The sequence below is a fragment of the Mesoplodon densirostris genome, chromosome 14, assembly GCF_025265405.1.
Source record: "Mesoplodon densirostris isolate mMesDen1 chromosome 14, mMesDen1 primary haplotype, whole genome shotgun sequence".
Taxonomy (NCBI): Eukaryota; Metazoa; Chordata; class Mammalia; order Artiodactyla; family Ziphiidae; genus Mesoplodon; species Mesoplodon densirostris.
The window spans coordinates 25181648-25207863 of record NC_082674.1 but is presented as its reverse complement, the minus strand read 5'-3'; the positions used below and the strand labels follow the sequence as shown (position 1 = coordinate 25207863).

Here is a 26216-nt window from a genome sequence, read left to right as displayed (position 1 = left end):
ATCATTCCAGCCTAGCTGAGACCCACATGGGAATCCAATTCAGACTTTGCCTCTGGACTCAAGTAGTTTTAATCTTCAAGAGGAAGGAGGATGCACTTCCAGAAGGCATTTGGGGAAAGGGGTTTTTGAAAGATAACCCTCTGTGCTCAGTACCCCCCTGCCCCCAAACGACTTTCCAAGAACCCCATGTGGTGGACCCAGCTTTGGACTCCATCCCCCACCCCCTTTCTGCAAGCACAGAGCCCTGGTTCTTATAGGGAGAGAAAACCCTTAAGGGAGATAATTACACCTTAATTTTTAAAAGGATTTCTTTAAAGTTAAATTTAGACCAACTCAGCGTTCCATTAAGCAGAAAAAGTTGCACCTGCAGGCAGGCAGAGAAACACCCTGGGGAGCTGGCTGAACTCTGCCTTGGCCCTGAACGGCCAGGAGCGTGGCTTGCGGGCGGGGCACTAGCCCCGCCAGCGGCCCAAGGTCTCTGCGTCAGCTCCCATAGGGCGGGCGCCCAGAGGGCGGGACCGGGCCGTGAGCGCCACGTGCAGACCCGGCGGCGAGCCGGAAAGTCCTCCCAAGCACAGCTCCTCCTGGCGCCGGCTGGCCCTTTGATCCCAGCTCGCAGCTGGGGGTGGCGGGTCTCGGAGACGCACCTTTCCCGCCCCGCCCCACCCCAGTATGGCCCGGGAGCTGCGCCCAGGGCTCGCCGCGGGCGGCCCCAGAACAGCACCCGGCGCCTCGGTGGGCGGGCGGCGGTAGCGCCCCCTCTCAGAGCCCCGTTCGCTCCTGCCCGGGCTCCCTCGGAGTCGGTCTGTCTGTCGGCCTTCGCTCCCTCCCTTCCCTCCCCCGTCGTGTTCCTCCCGGGGTGCCAGGCACAGCCTCGGATTCCTCCCTCCCCACAGCTCGAGTCAGTTTCCCTCGCGGCGGCTGCCGAGGCGGCGGCGCGGGAAGCCTCTCGGCGGCCACCGCGCTTCTCCGGCTGGAGCGGGCGTCCAGCTTGGCTGCCCCTCGGCCCTTCCCTGCCGCTCCTCGGGGCATCGTGTGCCCACCACCCCTGCTCTCTTCTCTCCCAAGCGGGCGGGGCGCCTGGCAGGATCCCACCGGCCCCCCACCCGGATCCCGGGGCTAGCGCTCCCGGGAGCAGGGCGCTCTGGGGACTCCTGCCCCGCCGACCCTGACCGCCAGGGGGTGCCCTACGGGCGCAGCGCCGCCGAGAGGAGAAGGCAAGAGGGACCATGCGGCGTCTGACTCGCCGCCTGGTGCTGCCGATCTTCGGGGTTCTCTGGATCACCGTGCTGCTGTTCTTCTGGGTAACCAAGAAGAAGTTGGAGGTGCCGGCGGGACCTGAAGTGCAGACCCCCAAGGTACCGGTTTGGCGGCGCGCCGGGCGCGGGGCAGTGGTTGGCAGGAGGGCGCGCAGCTCGCGCGCCGGGTTTGCGGGCTCCCGGGAAGCCAGGGCTGGGGTCTGGGTGCTGCGAGCAGGTAACCGGGCGCCGGATGCGGCTACAGTGTGATGTTTCTGGATTTCAAAAAGCTCAGGGGCATCCCCGGCCCCGCGCGTGTGTAAGTGGGAGTGGGTGTGGATGGTGGGCGCGCTGGCGGGCAGAGCGGGGCTCTCAACTTGGGCAGCGCGCCGGCGTCCCTGGGCGGCAGGGGCACTACGGTCGAGCAGCCCAGGGGGTGGCCGTCCGTGGACGCCGCGAGAGAGTCGCCGGTGGTGGGGTCGGGTGGTAGGGCCGGCAGGTGCTGGCGCCCGCGAGAAATCAGGCGGCCGCGCTAATCTCCTTCCTTGCCTCAGCTGCCAGGCCCGACCGGGGGAGGCCGGAGACCGAGGGTGCGCCGCGCGCGCGTGTGCGGAGCGGGAGAGCGCCCTGAAGCCTCCCGGGCGGTTGCTGCCTTTCGCCGCCCCTGCTTTGTAATTTTCCTCGATCCCTCCAGCTGCATTGGAAGTTGAATTGAATGTGCCCTGAACATCATTAAAGAGCCTGTAAAAACAGACGCCTTGGTATTGGTGGGGAGTTGGAGAAATGAGAATCCAAGTGGCTTTTCCAACTCCTGCCCAGTCGGTTCATATGAGCGGAGCCGCAAGGTTCCGTCTTACCTTTATTCAGAGCCCCTATTCCTCGGTCTCCTCTTCCACAGACCTGGCTGTAAGACACAGAAAAAGGAGGCCTCAGGGGGTTTCCTGACCAGCCAGGAAACGTTTATGAACTGGGTCCAGAGAGGTCCTCCAGCGACCGCGAAAAAGCCCTTGGAGAAGATTTATGGTCCCAAGCTGGAGACAGAAAATAATGGGGGAAGGGGGAGAGAGGGGAGAATCCCAGTAAGTACAGTGCAGAGCACCTACTAGGTGCAAGGTACATAGTGGGTGCTTCTTTATAAGTAGTTGTATGAGTTGGGTAGGATTCTCCTTATTCCGTAGATTAGGAAACTGGTTCAGTCTTTAAGTACCTTGCCTTAGGACACTACTGATTTGAGCTCAGATCTCCGATATTCAGGATCTTTCCACTATATCAAGTTGCCTTTGAGACTGCCTTTTAACTAAGTCTCTGGTCACTTATGTTTTGGAATCTTGCCAATGCTCGATTGAATTCCACAGTCATTTATTGATGATCTGCCATGTGCCAGGCAGTGTGCTAGGTACTGTGGGTACAGAGATACAGAACTTGTTCTCTGCAGTAGGGGCATCTGCTCAGGAATAGACCAGGACCATACAGTGTGCTGAGGGCTACAATGGCTCAGTGCACTGGGCGTCCTGGGAGCCTGGGGACTTCCTGGAGGAGGAGGAGGACATAAGGGAACTGAGTTGAGAAGGATGAACAGTAGGTTTGCCAGTAGGTAGGGAGGGCATTCCAGGTAGAGGTTAAGTGCACCAAACAGGCTGAGAGGAATTACACAGCACGCTGGGTGAGTTTGGCGTCAAAGCATGTGGCCAGTGGCAGGGATGAGGTTGGGAAGATGTGTAACGGTCCTGTTGGTAGGACCTTGTGGGTACCAGGGGACCTTGGAGGTGTACTAAGCAGGGGAGTGATGAGGTCAGACTGATGATTTCAAACAGCCTTCATCACACGGGATCAATTTTCTCACTCACCTCAGACCTAGAGAGGTCTGAGGTGAGTGAGATCTGGAGAGCTCATAGATCTGGAGAGCTTTTCGTCTTTTTCCCTGGGTGGTTCTGCTCCTTGTGAGGTTAATGATGCCTGTGGGGGCATGAACTCTCTCTGTTTTGCGTTGAACCTCATTACGTTAAGCTTGCTTATTCTAGTCTACACCAGGGAGCTGGGACAAGGGATCTGTTTCTTTCTTTGTGCACTTTGTCCGTCTTCTTTTCCTGCCTCTTCGCATCCTGGCGAGCGCTGAGCACACATTGATCAAATGCAGCCACAGGCCAGGCTCTGTGCTAGGTTTGGGGGCGGCTGTGATGAGTACACTGTGCCCCTGCCTTTTGGCGGGGGCGGCTCTCACAAGTTCCTGGTTGAGGCAGGATTGCAAACAAGTGAGTAGCGGCATGGTATGGGGGCAGTGGTCTAATGTCAGAAGTCCAGACATTGTGCTGTGCAGTCACTTGCTCTTTGTCTTAGTATCTTCCTTTTCCCTCATTTTCTGTATCCTTTATAACCATGAATTCTCTAGACTTTAAAAATCTTGATAATTCTTATTATTGGTCACCTTTTTTTGTTAGTAGATTTCTTCTTCCTGTTTTTCACCTGTATTATGCCTTTTTGTGTCTACATATACGTGTTGTGTGTATTCGTGGGTGTATTTTGTGCCTGGTGGATGAGCAGCCCTCTGTATCTTGGTGTATATGTACCTGAGGGGCGGGGTGGAGAGACAAAGAGAGGTCCTTCTTAGCACTAGAACAGTTGTATGCCCATGACTGATCTACTCAGGAAATTTGCATGTCAGGTCCCAAGGAGTGCGGTGGGTTTCCAAACCTGATTCCATGTCAGAGCCACCTGGAGAGCTCGTTTAATTTACATGTTTCTGTGTTTATTGCAGAGATTATGATTCTGTGGGTTTGGTAGAAGGTCGTGGAATCAATATTTTTACAAGGGCTCCGTGTGAGTCTGAGGCATCCTAGTGATGGGTGGTATTTGGGAGCTAGATGAAGAATACCAAGTCTCTCGGTTTTTTTGTAGTTCCGTGGGCCCCATGTAAATATGGCCGAATGATTTCATTCCTCTTGAGCTCCTCGTGGACCAAGCCTGAGTGAGCATGTGCATTCATGTGAAATAACAATAGCTAGCATTTGTATCGTGCTTTAGAAATTCACAAACTCCATTTCACATATATTAGCTCATTTAAGCTTCACAGTGACCACAAACAATAAGGCAGATCATACTTTCATGCAGATGAGATTGAGTAATGAGATTAAACAATTGGCCCAAGACAACAAGACTATGATTAAGTAGCAGCATCAGGACAAGAATGGAATGGGATTATTCTGGCAACTGCTCACGAGATTGCTCCTTCCCTGCCCTCAAGCCACATGGATGCCTGGGTCTGCGCTAGTGGGTGATGGGGTGAGGTTAGGGAGGTTAATAGCTGCACGATGCCCACCTACTTTCCAAGCACTTCCATGGCTCATCCCCAGGTGCTGGCCTTGGGAGAGCTCCAGGGAGGTTGGTGTAATTTGTGAGGAAACCATTTCAGAGGGAATCCTGCTCTGCCCTCGGGGGAGGTCATAGGGGGCAGAGGAGGCTCCTCTGGCTGGATAGAGTGCACCCTGGTGGGGCGGGTCTGATGGAAGGTTGCAGCATCATTGGGGGGTTGCCTCAAATGGTTGCAGGTGGTCGCAGCACCGTTGGTTTAGGAATCATTTGCCAGGGCGGAGATTGTTTCCTCAACAGTAGGAATTATCCAGGGACATTTGTCTATCGTAGGGAAAATCTTTTGGTTTTTGAGTGAGTTCAGTATCCTAGGTTTTCCTAGACAATGCTCCTGCACAGTCATGGGGAGCGCTCTTGCCTTGGACATGTCTGAAGCCAGGGGTCCTCTGCCTAGGGCTCTTCCCAGTGTGGTGGAGGGGGGTCAGTTTATTTTCTAAAGCAAGAACACTGGGCTCCCTTCCCATAAAAATATTTAGAGAAGTTGAAATGGTGGAGGGATTGGACTAGAGAGGGCTATGGAGAGGGCTCCTGGGCTGGGGACTTGCCAACTTGTCGATTCCTTGCAGCCAATTGCCTTCACTGGGGACTAGACCCTTATTCCCCTTTCCTCAGGGTTAGGGAACATCCTCCTTCACCTGGCAATGTGATCTCCAGAGTGGGCCTGATAATAAAATAAAACCTATGCTCCGTCACAATCCAAGTGATATGGAGAAGCCAAGCTGCACTCCAGGTTTAGGAAGATTAGTTGGATTTTTTTTCCTTAGTTTCAAGAAGGGCTGTTTCTATTAATAGCTCAAATAAAGATTTAAGTTTGACTTTTCAACGTTGATTTGATTTTTTATGGGGTTTCCCACCCCCAAATTCAGCAAAGCTCTAATTCCTAATTGAAAATCCTGTAACAAGCTTGATGCCTTAATTTAAACTGTATTTTAGCAATAAATACTGTACCACTAAAAAAAAGGACCTGAAAAATGTTTCCATTTTTTCTCTCGCCTATCATTTGTTCGCTTCTTGGAGAATTATACAATAACTGGCAGAATTAAAAAAAAAAAAAACCCAGCAAATTTGTCTCTTACTTCCAAGAAACTAAATTTAGTCTAGGGGCTTAGGGCTTAGTAAAAGCAGAAGAATTTGAGGCCTGAGGGTGCTTTTGGAGGAAGGTATTGGAAATGTAAAGGCTTTGAATAAAGTGCCTCAGGCCCATGTAAATGTATTTGTGCTGTACTAGAAATATAGCAAAAACTATTAGAAAAGAGCCTGTTTTCTGTAATATTTGTATATTGCAAATGCCTTATGTATATGACACTGTTACTGTATTCCCCATTTATTAGGTAATTTCTCCCACTCAAAAAATTCATCAATTTTAGAGAGAGGCCCTAGTAATCTGCTGACGCTCAGTGGGTGTATTTTAGACTGTCCAGGGAAGTTTGACTCTGGCATGACCGGAAATAGCTCATTTTCTGATGAACGTTCATCCTTCATGAACATGCATTTCTGTGTGTGCTGGTGCCTGTGCTGGACGCTGTGCTGCTCACTGTGCTGTTTTCCCATCTAAGGCAGTTCCTGGAAGGTGGTGGGGATGGTGTTGCCTTGTGGGCCAGATGTGGCTGCTGTGAGAAGCTGGGAAATATGAGACTAGAAGGTTGGAACCTCAGGTATTCAAGAAATAGCATGCTTTTGCTTTCTAGATATCAACAAGCTTAGAAAAACAAATGAACCCCAAAACCCTGAGCTCCCCTGTATTTCCCCTCTTGCCCTGTTCAGTCCCATCAGGCTGATGGGAATTTCTCCTCCTTGGGTCATTTTTGGCCTGCTCTGGGTTGCACCCTTGTCCCTGCTTGCTTTCCCAGCTGGCATTCTCCCCCAGGCCCTGTCCCAGGGACCCACAGACCTATTCGAAGGGAACCTCTTTGAGTCAGTCTGGGGAGCGCTCTCTCTCTCTCTCTCTCTCTCTCCCTCCCCCCCCCCTCTCCCTCCCTCTCTCTCTCTGTCTCTCCCTCCCCCTCCCCCCTTCCTCCCTAAACCCTTGTTCCCCTAAGTGGCCTGGTACTTTTGGAAGCAAAGACCAGGAGTCCCTGTCTCAAAATTTTCTAGAGGCACAGAATGATATCTGCTCAAATCAAGGAAGACAAAGGGGCAAAACCAGAAAAGAAAGAGAAATTAATGTCCCTGTCACAAGCTTCCCCAGCCTGTCTAGAGACTACCCTTTTCCAAGGTTGCTCATCTGTTTGTATCATTTAAAAGTGTTAATTTCCAGTCATCAGAGGTCACTTATTAACTGAACAGGGACAGAATGCGGCTGCCGTTGGCTGATACCTAAGGCCCGGGATTTTTACAGGTTCACGTGCCATCTCGTCTGCCGCCTTTGCCTGCATCCTTTCCCACACCTCTCCCATCCCAAATTTCCAAAACAGTCTTATGCATTATCAGGCACCCAGGAACACATTTTGAAGCTGAAGAAATGTGTTTCTGTGCCCTTGTTTAATTTCTGACATTTACAGTTTTGTCACTCTTCCAGAGCATTTCAAAGTCCCCGATGCATTTTTTTTGGAAAAGAATCTGAATTAGAAAGTAGGGACACATCCCCAGCTCCCCTCTCTGGGAGCGTCTGTGAACCCTGTCATGACTTTTGCACATTTTACCCGAGACCAGCATTATGAACCCACCATCTGTTTCGGGAAGTGAGTCTGACATGCCCAGTGCCCTCTACAGCTGGCTGCTGCCTCTTCCACTTGCCCGCAGTGACCCTGAGCTGGGTGGTCAGACTTCCTCCTTGTCTGGACCTCAGAGACTCACACTGTTCACCAGGGTTGAAAGATGGAGAGCCCAGCCCTCTCCTGGCAGCTCCCATGATGTCATCATCAAGTGTGATTTCACCTTCTGGTTTTGGTTATATACGTGGCAACCCTGGTGTCTCTTTCTGCCACTGGCAGTGCTGGGGATAACAGATGGTCTCTTCCGGGCTCAGTCTCCTCAACTGTGAAATGGGAGCAGCATGCTACCGCACTGCCTGTGTCCCACTTGCCTTGCCAGCAGTCTGAGTCATTTTGGGTTAATTGTGAATAATTCTGAAGTGAGACCTCGTGGCTTTAAATAATTATACCACAGATGCTCTGTGTCTATTACTTATCTTTTAATTATTTTACCAGAAATGTTAGATTAACCAAAAGATAAATCAGTTTCCGAGTCCTCAGATGTTGAACTGATTAAGAAAGAACCCCTTTGGGATACTGAAGAACGCGCCGCATGCACACACTTGTCCACTGGCACCCTGGGGAATTCTGCAGAAGCTCCTGAAATTTGCTGGCTCTGGTATTCTGGTATTTCAGAATAAATGGCCTGAGATGACCGTCTGGGGCAGCAGTCTTTGCATTTGGCAGCAGCTGCTGTCATCACAGGACCTAATGAACACTAGGAAGCTAATGGGGAGAGCGAGGAAGAGATCTATCTCTGTGGCGGGAGGAATGTGTGTGCCCCTCAGGGAGTCCTCTTTCCTCCTGTTTTTCTTTCCATAGCTTCCCTCCTCCCTTCTTCATTCTTCCTCCTCCTCTTCCTCACATCTCCTGGAAAGCCAGGGGGCCCCAGAGCAGAGAGGCACAGGGCACTTGGTCAGGAGCCCCGGGAAGAAGTCTGGAGGTGCAGGAGCCCAGTACTTCCCTGCAAGCACTGACCAAGGTCAGGAGCAGCCTGTCTCGCTGCTGCTCTGGACACAAAGGCCATTCTTTCTGAAGGAGGGGAGTAGCTGCTCTGGGCCATCCTGAGCCATTCTGCTCGGATGCTCTTATATCAGCATGAGCCCTCATGGCAGGAATTAAGGAGCCATCAGAACACTATCTCCCGGACAATGCCAATTTCAAGTACAAAGTCTCTTCTGTGTACCATTTCCTGGAGACAAGATGAGGCATTTGAAAAAAAATAATTAAATTCTCCTCATGTCACTTGTCTTCTTAACTGTGAGCACTACAGAGATCTTTCAAGGAAACGCAGGGCGAGCAGCACACGCACATGTTCCTGCCACTGGATCTGAGTGCCCAGACGAAGAGAACCTCCACCAGCTGTCCCTTTTCTAATGATCCCGTTGTTTAAACCCAATTTGCATCTCATTCCCAGCCAGAAAAGCGTGTGGGTAACATCTACAGAGCAGGTAGGACGGCCCCATCTTGACAAGCTGTCTCCAAGCTGTCTCCCATCGGTCCCTTTCCTCTGTCCTCACTAAGGTTTGGAAATAAGGATTTTTTTCCCCTAATGGTCCAGGCTGAGGATTTATGTAGCTCCTGTGGTTCCTCTGAGAACACTCTAATCGTTAATTCCCCACCCCGCCCCAGCCACAGAGAGACTGAGCCAATCAATATTTATGCTCCCATCACTCACAGCTGCAACACACAGGCATAATGGCCGCCAAACTCCTTGATGGTCAGTGAGAAATTAGCTGGCGCCCGTGTTTTGGGCTCATTGTTTTCTAGGATCTTGGGGTGATCGGACCATGTCGTCCATGGATTATCTGTTTCAGGCTCGTTTTCCAGGATCTTGGGGAGATCAGACCACGTGGTCCATGGATTAATTAAGCCACCCAGCTAATTGGCTGTTAATAGATGGGCAGTTGATTGCTGCCAGCTGAGTGCTGAATCGACCCGACCGAAGTCCTTATTATGGTGGGCTGGTGGTCTTTACCTGCAGAGGCACTGGCTCAAAGACCTGACTAATTAAAGGTGAATCAGGAGCTGGAAGATAAGAGGTAGCTTCCTCCCTCCACCTCTTTGTGCGATGTTTTACAGTTTACAAAGCGTTTTTATTCACAAGTGCCTCGTTTGCTCCTTCCTGCAACCCCTTGAGGTGGGTGTTATTATTATCCTCGTTTTCTGAAGTATGATGAAGCTGAGATTATAAGAGGGAGGAGATTAGCATGCTCGCCCAACCGTAAGTGGCCTTGAACTCACTCATCTGACTGTAAAGCGTGTACTGTTTGTATCATGGCCGCACTCAACGTCTGGCTAGCTTCCTTTTCCAGGGGAAATGAGCTCTATTTTATATATGTATGTGTTATGTATATATTTTCATATGGACAAAAAGCTTATGCTCTTGCTGAGAAATGACTCCGTACCTCTGATAAAACACCAGTGTTGCTTTTCTGCATGTGAAAGGGAATGGAGGGTTTGATTAAGGGAACTGTAGAGCCGGTCTCCAGAGGGCCACCAGGACTTTGGGTTTTCTCCCAGGACAGGCCAAGTTTAACTCACTCGCAGGCCCAGCAGAAACATTCCACAGGACACTGTTTTCTGCTGTGGGAAGGTGCCGGCCTGGAATGGCAGACTCATGGTCCCGGGAGAAGTGGAGGGAGAGAGGCTTTCCCACCCCTGAGTCCTCTAGTCGGCATTGTCTCTGTCCTTGATTCTCCCTGGCTGGCAGGGTTTGACAGCGGGAAATGAGGCTCTGCTGTTATTCAAGAGGCTGCTTAACTCAGAAGTCAACAGGATTGTGCAATTAAGACAGAAACCGTTGATATGAATCCCTTTCGTGATGAATGTGGTTCTTAAACAATCAGAAGCAATTCCCCTCTAAGAGGAAAAACGTCATTTGAAAGAACCTAAGACGTACATCCTATTTGACATGCGAGGCAGGTGTATGGGGGAATGACTCCAAAGAAGTGTCTTTGGAAGGTACCCAGCATCACCTGAGAGCCTCCCGGCTCGAAGACAGAGGGTGCCCTGCCTGCGTCGTGCTCTTTAGCCTTGAAGGCCCAGGGTTCAGCCTCTTGGTGGCTGCTTTGGAGGTTGGGTGTGGGTAACATAGTTGCTGCCCATGTATATGCTTAAACTTATGACAGCATAAAAGCAGGAGGTTGCTAATATCTTCCTGGTATTTTGTCTGCAATTCGGGTAAGCTACCCGGAGGGCTCATGGTGGTGCTTTTGTGATGTGGCCTGAGTGACACAGTCTCTATTGTGGGATCTCTATTGTGGGACACAGTCTCTATTGTGCAGAAGCATGACTTCTCCACTCTTGTCCATTTCTGCAGAGCGTGGCAACATTAAAGGGGACTATATATATATATATATATTTTTTTTTTTGATGTGTTGGGTCTTCGTTTCTGTGTGAGGGCTTTCTCTAGTTGTGGCAAGCGGGGGGCCACTCTTCATCGCGGTGCGCAGGCCTCTCACTATCGCGGCCTCTCTTGTTGCGGAGCTCAGGCTCCAGACACGCGGGCTCAGTAGTTGTTGCTCATGGGCCTAGTTGCTCCGTGACATGTGGGATCCTCCCAGACCAGTGCTCGAACCCATGTCCCCTGCATTAGCAGGCAGATTCTCAACCACTGTGCCACCAGGGAAGCCCCTAAAGGGGACTATATTTTTAAAGAGTGTGCATGGAGTAAGAATGAAAAGAAATGTAAACCTAGAGAACTCTGATATTTTCACTCTCCACTCAAAAGTCCCAATGGTTTCTAATCATTTGTTTAATTCTGGATCAGGTAAACACCCTGTGATTCTCCCTACCTCTCTTAACACTGAGATTATGGCTTCTGCTCCAGGTTTTAGCTTTTCTCTTTAAACTGAGTGTATATTTTGGAAAACGTCTTGGCAGTGTCTACTAAAGCTGAACACATGTATATACCTGTGACCCTGCCATTTCACTCCTAGTGATAAACCCCAAATACCCTATTTCGTATTTTGATGAATGCCTCACACTCAAATTGAAGTCAGCAAACTTTTTCTGTAAAAGGTCATGTACTCAGAATTTTTGTCTTTTTAGCTCATATGGTTTCTGTTGTAATCAACTCTGCTGTTGCGGAGTGAAGGACAATATGTAAATGAAATTGAGCACGGCCGTGTTCCAATAAAACTTTATTTATGGACCCTGAAATTTGAATTTCGTATACTTTTCACATCTTGTGAAATATTATTCCTCTTTTGGCGTGATTTTCAAAGATTTATAAATGCAAAATCCATTCTTACTTTGCCAGGGTATCCTTAGACAGGTGGCAGGCCAGATTTGGCCCTCAGGCTGTGGAATTCCACTTACATAAGGTACAAGAACAGAGCAAACTAATCTATGGTGTTTGAAGTCAATTTCACGGTGGCCCTTGGTTGGCATCAGTGACTAGAAGGAAGCAGGGGGGCATTTGGGGCATTGGTACTGTGTTAGTTTCTTGATCTGGGTGCTTGTAACTCGGGTGTGTTCATTGTGGGAATTCATCGAATGCCTGCTCTTTTGTGTTTGTATATGCCTCCTCTATAAGACGTTCAAAAAGAAAAAGAATGGGGGCTTCCCTGGTGGCGCAGTGGTTGGGAGTCCGCCTGCCGATGCAGGGGACATGGGTTCGTGCCCCGGTCCGGGAGGATCCCACATGCCGCAGAGCGGCTAGGCCCGTGAGCCATGGCCACTGAGCTTGCGTGTCCGCAAAAAAAAAAAAAAAAAAAAAAAAGAATGAACTGAGTGGGTGGCTTCTGACTTCAGGTGTTAGCACCTCTTTGGGGTCAGAGCATAGAAGTTTTCATTCTTTTTACAGCCACTGGCTTCTGTTTCTGAATAAGAGAGTCTTTGGAGAAAGGTCTTGATAGGTCTTTCCAATTTCCCAACTCTTACTCCCTTTTACATACAGGGAGACGTCTAATAACTAGTGTAGTACAGGTACCAGCCACCCAAAGTACAATACCTGTGGAGAGTTAACCCTCTAGTTGCTGAATCATAGGAAGTTGGTTGGGGGAGGGCAATCCTAGAGGAGAGCCAGGCAGCGGGAAAGCCTTCAGGGCAGTGGGAACCGCCAATAGGAATTCGGCTCCGTAGTGATTCTGGGCTAAAATCTACCTATGTTTATAGTTAAGAGGTGGAGGCTTAGTTACAGTGAGTGGAGTTATATGGCTACAAGCTAGTGGCTTGTAGCAAACCACCTTCTATTCTTTTTTTTTTTTGCACCCAGGACAAAAAGCAGAGAACTAACAACCTGAGCCCCTATGAGTGTCAGGTGTTTCCTGTGTCAGACATCTGTCCTTCCTAACAGCCCTGTACAATAGGCATTAGTAGCTTTATTTTTCAGATGAGGAACATCAAGGCTTAGGGAAGTTAAGTGACTTTCCCAAAGTCATGCCTCTCATCAGCAGAGGAACTGGATTCCAATCCAGATCTGTCTGGCTCCAGAGCCCACCTTCTTCCCACGTCACCACGCTCACCCCAGGTTTCTCCTCCCTTCACAGTCACACCGAATCTGGTCTCCTGAAAGTGATGATTGAATAGAGTTTCCCCTTAGCAACCTACCTTTATAGCCCGCTTTGGTTCTGCTTCCTGGAATTACACACATCTTGAGACCAGAAGCTGTTGAATGAAATAGTTTTATATCAGAAGCTATCTCTTCCAGGACAAGTCATTTAAAAACAATAGTCAAGGAGAAAACTTTACAAAACTTTCAAAGAGAAATAGATTGTGCTTTCAGCACTGTTTGATATCCCTTGTGAACACGTCAGATGACTGGGGATGTTTCTGGTCCCAGGGTTAAACTTTGAAAAAGGAAATCTCCAAGCTGTCACATTCTTGACCATGTTAAGGTGCTTTCGACATGCCTCAAGACTGATGAAAGAGGGCATGGTAAGGAGTTAATCAACAGATGCTGAAAATGCAAAGGCCATAGTGAATGGTAAACCCCCTCCATATCACCCGTCAGAGAGGAATAGTCCTGTATCCGACATAATAGCACCAATTATTTGGTTGTTTGTGCTGAGGAGTTGAAAGCTATCATGTGCCGGGAAAATACTCAGCATGGAGCAGTAATTATGGATCAGCTGATAATAAAGGATGCACTGGATTGACTGCTAATTAGATTATTAGCACCAAAAACAAATACCTGCTATTAACCATAAATAAGCCACATTTGGGGACTTCCCTGGTGGCTCAGTGGTTAAGAATCCACCTGCGAATGCAGGTGACACGGGTTCAAGCCCTGCTCCGGGAAGATCCCACATGCCGCCGAGCAGCTGAGCCCATGCACCACAACTACTGAGCCTGCGCTCTAGAGCCCGTGTGCCACAACTACTGAAGCCCTCATGCCTAGAGCCCATGCTCCACATCAGGAGAAGCCACTGCAACGAGAAGCCCGCACACCGCAAAGAAGAGTAGCCCCTGCTCACCACAGCTAGAGAAAGCCGGCACGACCCAACACAGCCAAAAATAAATAATTAAATATTAAAAAGAATAAGCTACATTTATGATATTTTCTACTTTTAAATACATATTTCTTTTTATAATGTGCAATTTCCTTTCTTCCCTTTCTATGCCAAGACTTCTAATTCTCCCCAGTCATATTAAGCATAGCTGTATTCTGAGCTGTAACCAAGTTGTTTTCTTGTTTCCTTCTGGTCTCAAAAGGAGTTGAGAGCTCTGACATGTACTGAGTGTCATGTGTCAAGGCCCTATGGGAGATGTGCTAGTTCTTTTCAGGGAAGAAGTCGGGGTTATTCCAGAGCAGAATCCCGGTCCTTCCCACGGGCACGGAGTCTGTATAAGGAGTAAGGGATTGTAGAATTTTCTCTGTGAAATATATGCTGGAGTTAATTGCCAAAGAAATGACCCAGTTGCTTTTTTTGTGGCACTTTGAGGTTTGGTCCTTGTTTTCCTGATTTGAGGAGGATGGGATGGGCATTTGGGTGCTTTGGGTATGTGCCCTCCACCCCACCCCAGCAAGCAGGCCATCTTCCTACAAGTGGGTTGACTGTGGATCCCCAGTAGAATGAGATTCCAGCAGTCTCCTGCCCAGGGTGGCTATGAGTTCTGTGGGTAGGACCATCTGAAAGAACCCTCGGGAGCTCCCTGGGTTGTCTGCAAGGAAAAGCTCCAGTAGGAGTCAGGAGCTGGCTCTGGCCATGTGCTCAATAAGTGGTGCAAGTGACTGTCAGGTGTCCTGCAGGAAGCGCTAGCGATGGAGCTTTTCGTGGCCACCATCATATGCTAGGAGGCTTTCATGGGGAGAGGGGTGTATGGCTGCCTTTCAGGAGAAATGCTAGGTGTTCTATCTGTGTTAAGTTATTCATTGTTTACAAGGCCTACCACGAAGTAGGCAGGCTGAGATTTACCTGGGACTTGCCAGTACGGTCATACTGGGTGTTGAAGGCTGTCACCTTTCTTTTTTTTTCTTTTTGCGGTATGCGGGCCTCTCACTGTTGTGGCCTCTCCCGTTGCGGAGCACAGGCTCCGGACACGCAGGCTCAGCGGCCATGGCTCACGGGCCCAGCCGTTCCGTGGCATGTGGGATCTTCCCCGACCCAGGGCACAAACCCGCATCCCCTGCATCAGCAGGCGGACTCTCAACCACTGCGCCACCAGGGAAGCCCCGTGGCTGTCACCTTTCTGATTAAACAGTGTCTGAGCCACACGGGTTGTTAAAAGTTCTCTTACGAACGTTATCTTTGGATGATGTATTGATTACCCTTATTTTACCAGTGAAGAACTTGAGGTTCATAAACATCCAGTGAAACTTGACCAAGTCAACAGAGCTAGTAAGTGGCGGAGCCAAGACAGGTCTGGATGATGCTGAGGTGCCAGTGGGGCAGTCGGCAACTGAGAAAGACAGTGAGCTCCTTGAAGGAGTTTCTCCCTTTGAGCGCCCATCCAGCATGGGGAGACAGGCTTATCGAACAGGGGGAGACATAGTGGGCCAGTTGCCCTGCACCAGGCCACTGGGTCAGGCTCATCAGTTCGTTCAGCAAACCTGCATGGGCATTGCTGGGTGCGAAGCGCTGTGCAGGATGCAGGAGATGGCCGAGGCTGGTTCTGCCCTCCTCGCCCAGGGCGAATTCTTAGGAAGTAGTGGAGTGTGGCGCAGTGGCCCCCGGCTGGCGCCTGGCGACTTCTGTCTTTAGAACTCTGTCTCCCTCTTGGACTTTCAGGTGTGTTGTTTATTCCTGGAAAGATAGAACTGTGTCGCTGGGATGGCTGTTAAATGGTGAAATGGGCTGCAAAATGGCTAGAAGTCTTTTTTGTCTTTTAAGTCAAAATGGGATGTGAGGCCAAGGGGATGGAGAGAATCTTTACATGCGTTCATGGGATAAATGCTTGAGACTATTGCTTTCAAATATTCTAGGTGTTGTTCTGCAAGGTTGATTTCTTCCCCTGATCATGTCACTCTTCTGTTAGCTCAAAAAACTGTGGTTGGGGGCTTCCCTGGTGGCGCAGTGGTTGAGAGTCTGCCTGCCGATGCAGGGGACGCGGGTTCGTGCCCCGGTCCGGGAGGATCCCACATGCCGCGGAGCGGCTGGGCCCGTGAGCCATGGCCGCTGGGCCTGTGCGTCCGGAGCCTGTGCTCCGCAACGGGAGAGGCCACAGCAGTGAGAGGCCCGTGTACCGCAAAAAAAAAACAAAAAAAACAAAAGAAACCTGTGGTTGAAGTTTAATCTCCTCCTTAAAGCTCTTCCACTAATACAGGAACCTATTATTCCTCAGGGCCTCTTATTAGAAGAAGAAGGATTTAGGACGGCCTTTTAAAGTCCGTTCAGTGAGTTTTGAAAAAGTACATTTGCCAGCATCCACTTGTCCCCAAAGTGTCTGCTGTTTGAAAAGCACAGCCCTAGTAGAGGATCACAGGAAAGGAAAACCAACTTCAGGATAGAAAAATAGGCTGAGCACCCCACGTTAATTAGTTGAGGATGCCTATCGTGGGTTTTATACTGTGTTGGACACTCTAGACCAGGATCGGCCCATGGGCCAAATTCAGAACCCCAAGTTCAGTCCTCCTCTGCTTATCCTGTGAGCTAAGAATGTTTTATAAAACTATCTTTAATGGTTGGAAACAAAACGAGGAAGAAAAATATTTTGTGACACGTGAAAATTATCTGAAATTCAAATTTCAGTGTTCATAAATAAAGTTTTATGGGAACCATCACACACATTATATGTTGTCTGTGGCTGCTTTCACACTGCTGTGGGTGGCAGAGTTGAATAGCTGTGATGGAGACTAGGTGGCCCACAAAGCTGAAATTTTTACTATCTTTATAGGAAAAGTTGGCTAACCCTGGCCTTAGACCTTTGCTTCTCAAAGTGGTTCTTGGGCCAGGGGTGGAAGTTCGCTAGACATGCGGATTCTCAGTCCACTCCACAGCTATTGATTCAAAATCTGCATCTTAATAAGACCCCTGGTGGTTCTTGTGCAATGAACATTTGAGAAGCGCTGCATCAGATAGCAACGAACTCTTGCTCACAAAAAGGTAGCATGAATCATACTTCACGAACTGGGGTCTAGAGTTGGTGCCATATTTCCCTATTTATTGAATTCAGTTTGATTCAGAGCTCCCATTCCCCTGGGTTGGAGTGGGGAATTCCTCTCCTACTCACAGCTTCACAAGGATCCTCATTGCCTGGTGATGTGGGAAGAGCCTAGAACCTTCTGAACATCATGGTCGTGTCTGTAACATCATTGACTAAGCTATCATCATTCTGTTGCTCTCGGGCTAGTGAGTTCCTTGTGATGCTGGGAGCCCAGAGCCCAGGGCCCAACCTCCCTAGGGGCACCACACAGCCATGCCTCTGGGACCCTGCTGCCCCCTGGGGCACCCAGCACTTTCAGGACTGGCTACCTTCATTGTCTTTCCAAGCTGGAGGAATTCCCTTTTTCCATCACCTTCTGGGCTACTTATTCTTTCAACAAAGCTTTTATGTACCATTTACCTGGGAGTGAGGGAGTTTCCTGTCCAGGTTATGTATGCTGAGGTTAGGGGTTGGGACAGGGCTGGGGTGGGAGTGAGGGGGTGGAATGCAAACAAATACAAATGAATATCCCGGTACATTATCCTACCGTGCCTGTAGTGTGTTAGGGTGCAGTTTGGGGACATGAGCAGCACCATGTACTAGCAAATCTAGGGTATCTTCCTGTAGAACAAGAAGTAAATTCTGTAGGAATTTAGAGAAAGGGCAGTTGTGTGGTGGGCAGGGGTGCGGAAGGTCTTCCTGAGGCAGTGGTGCTCGGCACGAATGACCAGAGGTCCATGCAAACCCGGAGCAGCCCAGATAGTGGAAGAGTTTGAAAATAAAGCCATTTGCTTATTTTTGTTTTCAGAATCGAACGTGTCTGAAAGTAAATGGATCTCTTCAGTTGGGAATATTATAGTCTACTCACTGGGGACTTTGTTCAGGAAATAATTTTGGTTTAAGGATTTTAACTGCTCGGAGTTCGCTAATTGCTCTTAAAGGGGCAATTCAGGGAAACTTCAACGTGGCATTCCCCTTCTCTTACTCCCTGGCCTAAATGAGAGTTGCTGTTTATGTTCTCTGTTTCTCACCAAGGCTGATTCTGGCTTTTCTTGACCACTATTTTCATCTTTAGTTCATGTAGCTGCTCTTAGAGAAATGCCCTGTGGTGAAGTCATCTTTTCTACCTACATTCTCTTCAATGAGGTCTTGGCAGGGCTATGACCAGAAGTCATGTAGGATAGTCACGTCTTCTGAGTCCAGAAGACCTGAGTCTGTATGCATTCGTTCAAGGAATGAAGAGGTGAAGATATCCTGCCTGGTGTTACCAGGAGGATGGATGGGGATCAGGGCCTGGGAGATTTCTTTCTTCTTATATATGCCAGGTAGCCCAAAGGCTGATGGCCGCCTGGGGTTCCCTGAGATGTGTGACTGATCCACCATGCCTCTCTCCAAATTATCTTCTTGGGAAGCTAGACTAGGAAAGTACCTGACCCAGTGGGCATGGAAATATACTCATGTTGTACCAAGTTAAAAATAACTTGTGTCTATAGTAGGATCCTATTTTGTTTAAAACCATATATCTATAGAAAAGAAATCTTAGAACATCAAAATGGGTAATATACATAAATGGGTATTGTCTATGTTGTATTTCTCATTGCTGCTTATTAATTAATTTATTGATTTTAGCCTTGTCTTCTCCCTCATGCCCTCCACTCACCCCTCTCCTCAATGTTAAGTAAGCAACATAACAACCTGGATGTGTAAACTTCCATATCTTTCTCTGTGTACCCTCTAGTCAGTACGTAAACATGTATAAATATTTACTGATCTGTTTTGGTCATTATTAAGAAGGAGAGAGAGAGATTTATCATATTATATATACTTCTTTGTATCTTACTCTTCATTAACCATATATTCTAGAAATCCTGAGATCAGCAAGTTCATTATTTATTTATTTTTTTAAAGATGTTTGAACACTAAGACCTTGAGTTCTTTTTAAAATTTTATTTATTTATTTATTTATTTATGGCTGTGTTGGGTCTTCGTTTCTGTGCGAGGGTTTTCTCTAGTTGTGGCAAGTGGGGGCCACTCCTCATCGCGGTGCGCGGGCCTCTCACTATCGCAGCCTCTCTTGTTGCGGAGCACAGGCTCCAGACGCGCAGGCTCAGTAATTGTGGCTCACGGGGCCAGCTGCTCCGTGGCATGTGGGATGTTCCCAGACCAGGGCTCAAACCTGTGTAAGTTCATTATTTTTAATGACTGCATAATATGCTATGACATGGCTGTGGCTTATTTTATTCAACCCTTCCATGTGACGGGTATCTGTCTTGCCTCTTATCTCTTGTCGCTACACACAGTGCTGCAGTAAATATCTATGTACACATATTCTTACATGTTGGTGCTTCTTCTATGGGATAGATTTTGAAGAGGGGGGATTCTGAGTCAAAGGGAGTCTAATTTTTATATTAATGGATATATTAAGAGTGCTTTTGAAAACAGTGTAATAACCCACATTTCCACTGGCAAAGTGAGTGTTCTTTCCCCAGCAGCCCCTTTAGCGTAATTTTGTCCTTTTCATTTTGCCCATTTTGGGTGTAAAATGGAATCCTATTGTAATTTTACATTCCTCTGACTACCAGAGAGGTTGAGTGTGTTCTCATATGTTTATTGCCCTTAAGGATCTGTTCTTCTGTGAAGTGTCTATTCATATCCTCTGCCCATTTTTCCCCTGGCCTATGTGTCTTTTGTTGTCAATAATAAGAGTTCTTTGTAAGTTACAGATAGCTCTTTATTGGTCATATACATGGCAGATTTTTTTCTAGTCAGTTGTTACACTGTTGACTTTGTTTATGGTATATATTACCATATAATTTTTTGCCTATTTTTATATAGTTAAATATGTCTTTTTAAAAATAGTTAATGAGGGCTTCCCTGGTGGCTCAGTGGTTAAGAATCCACCTGCCAATGCAGGGGACACAGGTTCGAGCCCTGGTCAGGGAAGATACCACATGCCGCAGAGCAACTAAGCCCGTGCACCACAACTACTGAGACTGCACTCTAGAGCCCGTGAGCCACAACTACTGAGCCTGCACGCTTAGAGCCCATGCTCCACAGCAAGAGAAGCCACCACAATGAGAAGCCTGTGCACCACAAAGAAGAGTAGCCCCTGCTCGCCACAACTAGAGAAAGCCCAAGTGCAGCAATGAAGACCCAAAGCAGCCAACAATAAAAAAATAAGAAATAAGAAATAAATTAAAAAAAAACAAATTACTGAACTTAAAAAAAAAAAATGGGCTTCCCTGGTGGCGCAGTGGTTGAGAGTCCGCCTGCTGATGCAGGGGACACGGGTTCGTGCCCCGGTCCGGGAAGATCCCGCATGCCACAGAGCGGCTGGGCCCGTGAGCCATGGCCACTGAGCCTGCGCGTCCGGCGCCTGTGCTCCGCAACGGGAGAGGCCACAACAGTGAGAGGCCTCCGTACTGCAAAAAAAAAAAAAAAAAAAAAAATTAGTTAATGAATGTTCTGTCTTATTAAAAAGGTCTTCCTAACTACTAGGTTGTATATAGAACATCCTAAATTTCCTCTTCTATATGAATTTCAAAAAACTTTAAAAACTTAGGTCCATCTGGATTTTATTTTTATTTCTAGTTTGAGGTAGAGATTTAACTCCATTTTCTTCCAAATGGATAGTTATTTGTGTCAATATCATTAACTAAATAAGCCATCATTCCCTCCACTAACTGAAATATCACCTTTGTCATACATTTATTTCCCCTAAACAATGGGTTTTAGTTCTGGGAACTCCACTCTGCTCTATTGATCTGTTTATCTCTTACTATATCAATATCATACTTTTTACCAGAATTTTCTTATTAAACCTAGGGGTTACTTGTTAATTAGTCCATTAGATTTTCCAGGTATAAAATCATATCATTATCAAAATGAGTTAAATTTATCTCTTTCTGAAGATTATTGATTGATTATTTCATTATTTTGTTTTGTCACATTCATGAGAACATTCAAAATGAAATAAGATGGCAATACAAGACTCTTTTCTTGATTTTGATGCAAATGGCTGTAGTATTTCACTATTTACTATTTCACATTTATGAAATATTCTTTACCATACTGTAGTGGTTTCCTTTCCTGTTTTACTTCAAGCTTTTATTAGAAATAATTTTGTATTTTTAATTATATTTTGATTGAATCATATAATTTTTCTGTTTGATTGATGCAGTGAAATATTTTGACTTCCTTATTTCGAACCATCCTTGCTTTCCTAGGATAAATCCTCTAGAGTTATAGTTTATTTTTATTTATACTACTGGATTTTATTTATTGGCATTTATTTGGAATTTTAACAGCTATATTCACAAATTAGCTTAATTTATAGTTTTTTTTTTTGGTACTCTATCAAGGTTTAGATTTAAGAATATATTGCTTCCATAAAATGAATTAGGGAGATTTGTGTTTCTTTTTAATGTAAAATAGTTAAAATAATAGTTTAAATAACTTTGACATATCTGTCCTTTAATGGGCACATAAAAACTCAGCTCTGAAAACTACTGATTTCTTCAATGATAGCCCTTGACTCCCTTGAACACCTATTTTTATTTTTCAGTCCAGTCTGAAAATGGTAGTTTTTGAAAGGAATATTCAGCCTATCATATTTAGTGAAATAATTGATATATTGAATATTTACTATTTATTTTTCTTTCTCCTTTTTATTATTGTCACTATTTTGGCCAGTCATTATTTCAACTTCTGTTTCCTTTTTAAATGCAGACATCTTACTATACCATCAACACTGACAGTTACCTTTCTTTTCAGGACATTCAAATAGATATTTCTATAAAAACAAGATATGGATGAGTTTTCCCCACAAAGATGTTTTATTCACTTATTTTTGGTCTAATACATTGAGGCTTTTAGGAATACTTTTACTTCCTTACTCTTTCTTACGCTGAAATATGGCAGACCTTTAGAAGGCTTTTACTCCCAACCTCCACCCCCACTAATTTTTAGGTTTTGCTAAGATAATTTAACACTTCTAGAGCTAAATGGCAAGTTTTTCTTTGCAGAGTGCCACTTCTTTTCCAAGTATTCTTTTTTTTTTTTTTTTTTTTTTGCGGTACGCGGGCCTCTCACTGTTGTGGCCTCTCCCGTTGCAGAGCACAGGCTCCGGACACGCAGGCTCAGCAGCCATGGCTCACGGGCCTAGCCACTCCGCAGCATGTGGGATCTTCCCGGACCGGGGCACGAACCCGTGTCCCCTGCATCGGCAGGCGGACTCTCAACCACTGCGCCACCAGGGAAGCCCCCAAGTATTCTTATTTGTCCCTTTTGTTACATGTTTCCAGCACTTTATACTATCTATTTAGATTCAACCGTGCAAATTGCATGGTTCATCACTCACCACTGTTTTCTCTTTGTCTCATTCATCCTGAGATTTCTGTTTGAATTCATTCATTTTTTGACCTGAGTATTTTCCTTAGAGGGGGTATGTGGGTTATATTTTCTATGAACCCTTGCATATCCACAAATATTCTACAAATCAGACAGGTGGATAACCACTGGCTTGGATGACTGGCAGTCTGTGGCTGGTTTCCTGCTGTCTTCTAGACTTCCATTTTGCAGACGGCAGGTAAACTTGATAGCTAACTACTTTTCATTTGTAAGTCACTTGTTCTTTCTGTCTGGCAGCCTGTGAGATTTCCTCCTTATCTTTGGAACTTAGGAACATACTTTGGGGTATGTCCTTTCCCATGACTCCTGCCAGAAGCTCAGTTCCATCTGAAGACTTCAAGAGAAGCCCTCTACTTTCATTTGTTTAATTCTTGTCTGTTCTTTATTTGTTCGTTTTTGTCCCCCTGGGATTACTCTTATGCACAAATTAGGTCTTCCGAATAGATCTGTTATCCAAATATCTTTTTTGCCCCGATTGCTATTTCTTTGTATTTTTGCTCTTCTTGTGATATTTTTTTTCCACTTGCTCTCCTGAGCCACTGATTCAGGTTGGTACAGTGACCGTTCATTTACTCAGCTCATCTGATGAGCTTTTTAGTTTGAAAATCATGATTTTTAGTTCCAGAAAGTCTTCTTTGTTTGGTGTTGTAATTGAGCATCATTAAGTGCTGTTATTGTGTTGCTTGTGTTGTCCTTTGCCTCCTCCAGCAGCCCCCACTTCTAAGTGATTTGCTCCTTCATCTCTCTGCCTTCTGGTCCCCTCTATGGGGAACGTTTGTCTACTGGATGAGCCCCGGGACCAGCTGCCTTCAGCTAAGAGCAGCAGAGAGTGGTGACGGTATTACAGTTTTTGTTCCTGTACTTTGGTGTGGTTCCACCTGGCAGGTAGTCAGTTCCCTGAGACACAAGAAGGAACCCCTGAGCTACCCTGGCTTCAGGCTAGAGGGGACTTGGCAGGCCTGTTCAGCTTCCAGTCCTTCCTGTGGGCTACAGAGCAGGAAGTCCTCTCTGAATACTCTCGCCAGCTGAGCTGCATTCCTCCTGGGGTCCATCCCACTGTGGGCCAGGCTGCCCACAGGATTTGGGAGCTCTGAGCTTGCCTCTCTGCTGCTCCTCTCCAGGCTCTCTTTCAGCCCTGCATCAGCTTTCTCCATCCAGCTCTGCAGGACCTGAGGTTTCTCTCATCACAGACTCCAGACCACACCTGTGTGCTGGCCTCAGTGGCTGCCAGGCTCACAACAGCGACCTGCAGTTAGTTAGATTGACATTGAGTGAGACAACTCCAACTGTCAGCAGGGACACGTTCAAGACCATTGTCCAAAATTGCTTCATCAAGTCCTGAATTTTCAACAGTGAATTTTCAGAAACTTCTCAGCAAATTCTGTTTGAAATTTAGGTTTCTTTGTAAAGCAATTCAGTTCTAGGAGGAAGATGAGGAGATAGAGTCTTTGCATCGGCTTTTGTATCTTGTCACCTTCTAGGAGAGGGGGTTTTGCTTTAGTGTTGAAAGAATTTCTATGCATTGAGAAGTGTTACTGCGATTTTATAGTAGCTGCATGTAATAATACCGCTGTGTAAGCCTAATTTATCTAGACCAAAATTACTTCCTTATGGGGTCATTTAGGGGCTGGTAGTTTTAATCCATCACAAAGTAAGAGTTCCAGAAACATATGGAGATGGGGTTCTCTAACCAGAGGAAAGAGGACTTGGTGTAGCCTGAGGATCAAAGGGGAGAATTTGGGGGTGGCAGGAAGGAGAAGGTTTGAAGTTGAATTAGGGACAGATTCAATGGTGTTGTGGACCATGAGAATGACACGGGATCTTGTTCCATAGAGTGGACAGAAAGCCAGGTGGACCCTGGGTTGCTGGGAAATTCATTGCCAAGATGTTATCAGATGTCCTTTCAAGTGCAGAGAACTGGAATATGACCTAGGTCGTGAATGTTGGCCATTTTGCCTTGAAGACTATGACCTGTCCCAAAGACTAGACTAGACTCATGAAGAATTCAAGAGATCCTCATGTTTTTCAGAATTTATTAATCACTGGTTCCTTACAAAAAATTGTGCCTGGTGCCATCCCACACATCTCGTTTACTCTCCACCCAACGTTCTGTGTTAGGCAGCCTCTTCCCCAGTTTACATAAAGAGCAGGAATGAGAAGCTAAGTGACTTGTTCAAGGTCACAGGTCAATAAACGCCCACCGAGATTTATTAGCTGAGCAGGAGGCCTGACTCCCATGTGATAGTGTGGCTGAAATGCATAGGTTTTTGCCCAGAATTTGCTCAAACAGTGATCAGAATAAGAGAGCAACCTCGGTACATTTGCTCCCCTGCACCCTGGAGCCGGTTCACCGGGAGGAATGTTTCAAGGACCTTCTGCTGAATGGGCAGGATGTGACCACTGGCCATCTCCAAGGACAGCCTTTTACAGAACTGGACTGAAATAGGAGCTCAGGTCCTCTGAGGAATAAGGAGGGATACAAAAAAGAAAAGAGAAGAAGCAAATACACAGAGCTACAGAGAGGGAAGCTGCCCAGCCCTGTCTGTGAAGGCAACAGCCGTGTGAGAGGCTGTGCTGTTGGTACCGGTGCTTCTGGCAACCTGTTTAAAAAATAAACAGTAAATAAGGCATGAGAGAGAAGCAAAATAGATACAAAGGAGGAGAGGGTCCAATTGAAACTCATCTTGCATAGACAAGTGACGAAAGCCAGATAAGGCCCTTTGTCTGAAAAAAAAGTCTTAAGCAAAAATCTATTTACCTGCATCATCTCACCTCATTTTAAAAGGAAACAAAAACTCTTAAGGTGCAGTTCAGGAGTCTCCAGAGGGGTGGGATTTGGGTAGTCGGTGATAGTTTGTTATAGTTTATTTTTGGTTTGATGGGTTGTGGTTTGAAGTCCTGGGTGAAAGCCACACAGGGGGAGGACAGGAAAGCTGCCCCAGTGAAACCAGCCTAGGAACCAGCAAAGAGGGGCTTTCCTGCCATCGACTTAGTGAACAGATTCAATTCTACAAATGTTTAGAATGAATATCTGTGTGCGTCCAGGGATGAACTCAGCCTTGTGGGAATAAAAGTGTAAGCCCAGGTCCTTTTGCCCTGGAGACTTGTGAAGTCTTTCAGGGTAGCTGCCCTGGGAGGCCGCCATCCTGGTGTCCTTGGGGCTTGCGACTGCAGAATCCCGGGCAGCTCAGCGATGGCATTTCCCCGTCTGCAGCCTGGACGGTTCCCTGGGGCTTCAGAGCGGAAGCAGGGGGACGGCATATACTTTCTGCCTCAGCCCAGCTTGCACCTTTGAGGCTCTGGGGTGCTCACTGGTTTCAGTTCTCTGGCTCTGCTGGGAGGCTCTAGGGAGAGGGTCGGCTTGTCTAGCTCTGTCTTACAAATGGGCTACACACATGAGGGAGGACTAAAGTCCTTGACCCCAAGTCATTCAGGGCTTTGGAGTTACAGTCCAAGTTCCCTTAATCCATGAGTCAGGTTGAGTCATATCTTTGAAAATCTGACTTGCAGATTTTTTTTTCCCTCATGAATCTAGTGCCTATGTGAGGGTTGATATAAGTCTTGCAGAGTCAGTTTTTCCCATTCAGAGAAAAAGACCAGTCAGCTTGACATCAATCCCTCCCAGTTTTTGAACAGATGGTTTTCTGAGCACTTAAGACAAAAATGTGGTGGTTGCCAGGTCTAACATGGCTTCCCCTCAGGACGAAGCACGTCTTCTTTCCCATGGTCCTCTACTGGGAGGTCAGGTGAAGGACACAGCAAGCGGTGGCTAACATCTAGCCCACGTGCTGTCACTCCTTCCCCAGCACTCAGGCCAAGGGAGACAGCGCTAACTGTCCCCTCTGCCAGCATATGGCCCCAGTTTTCATGGAAGCCGGAACCAGGCTTGGTAGCTCCTGTTTTGCCTTTAGTTTGCTCATTAAAGATTGCCTTCTGGGTAAGAGACAGGGTTCTTTCTTTTTTGTGACTTTTTAAATCC

General features: G+C 47.1%; 1 protein-coding gene across 2 annotated transcripts in view; it reads left to right on the top strand.

The window, feature by feature from the left end:
• The first annotated feature begins 1229 nt into the window (after positions 1-1229).
• GALNT14 (polypeptide N-acetylgalactosaminyltransferase 14) overlaps positions 1230-26216 on the top strand; it is a 211821-nt gene continuing 186834 nt past the window's right edge. For both annotated transcript variants that reach the window (XM_060117198.1, XM_060117199.1), the window contains exon 1: positions 1230-1358. In XM_060117198.1, coding sequence (XP_059973181.1) covers positions 1230-1358 — 129 coding nt within the window. The remainder of the gene's footprint in view (positions 1359-26216) is intronic.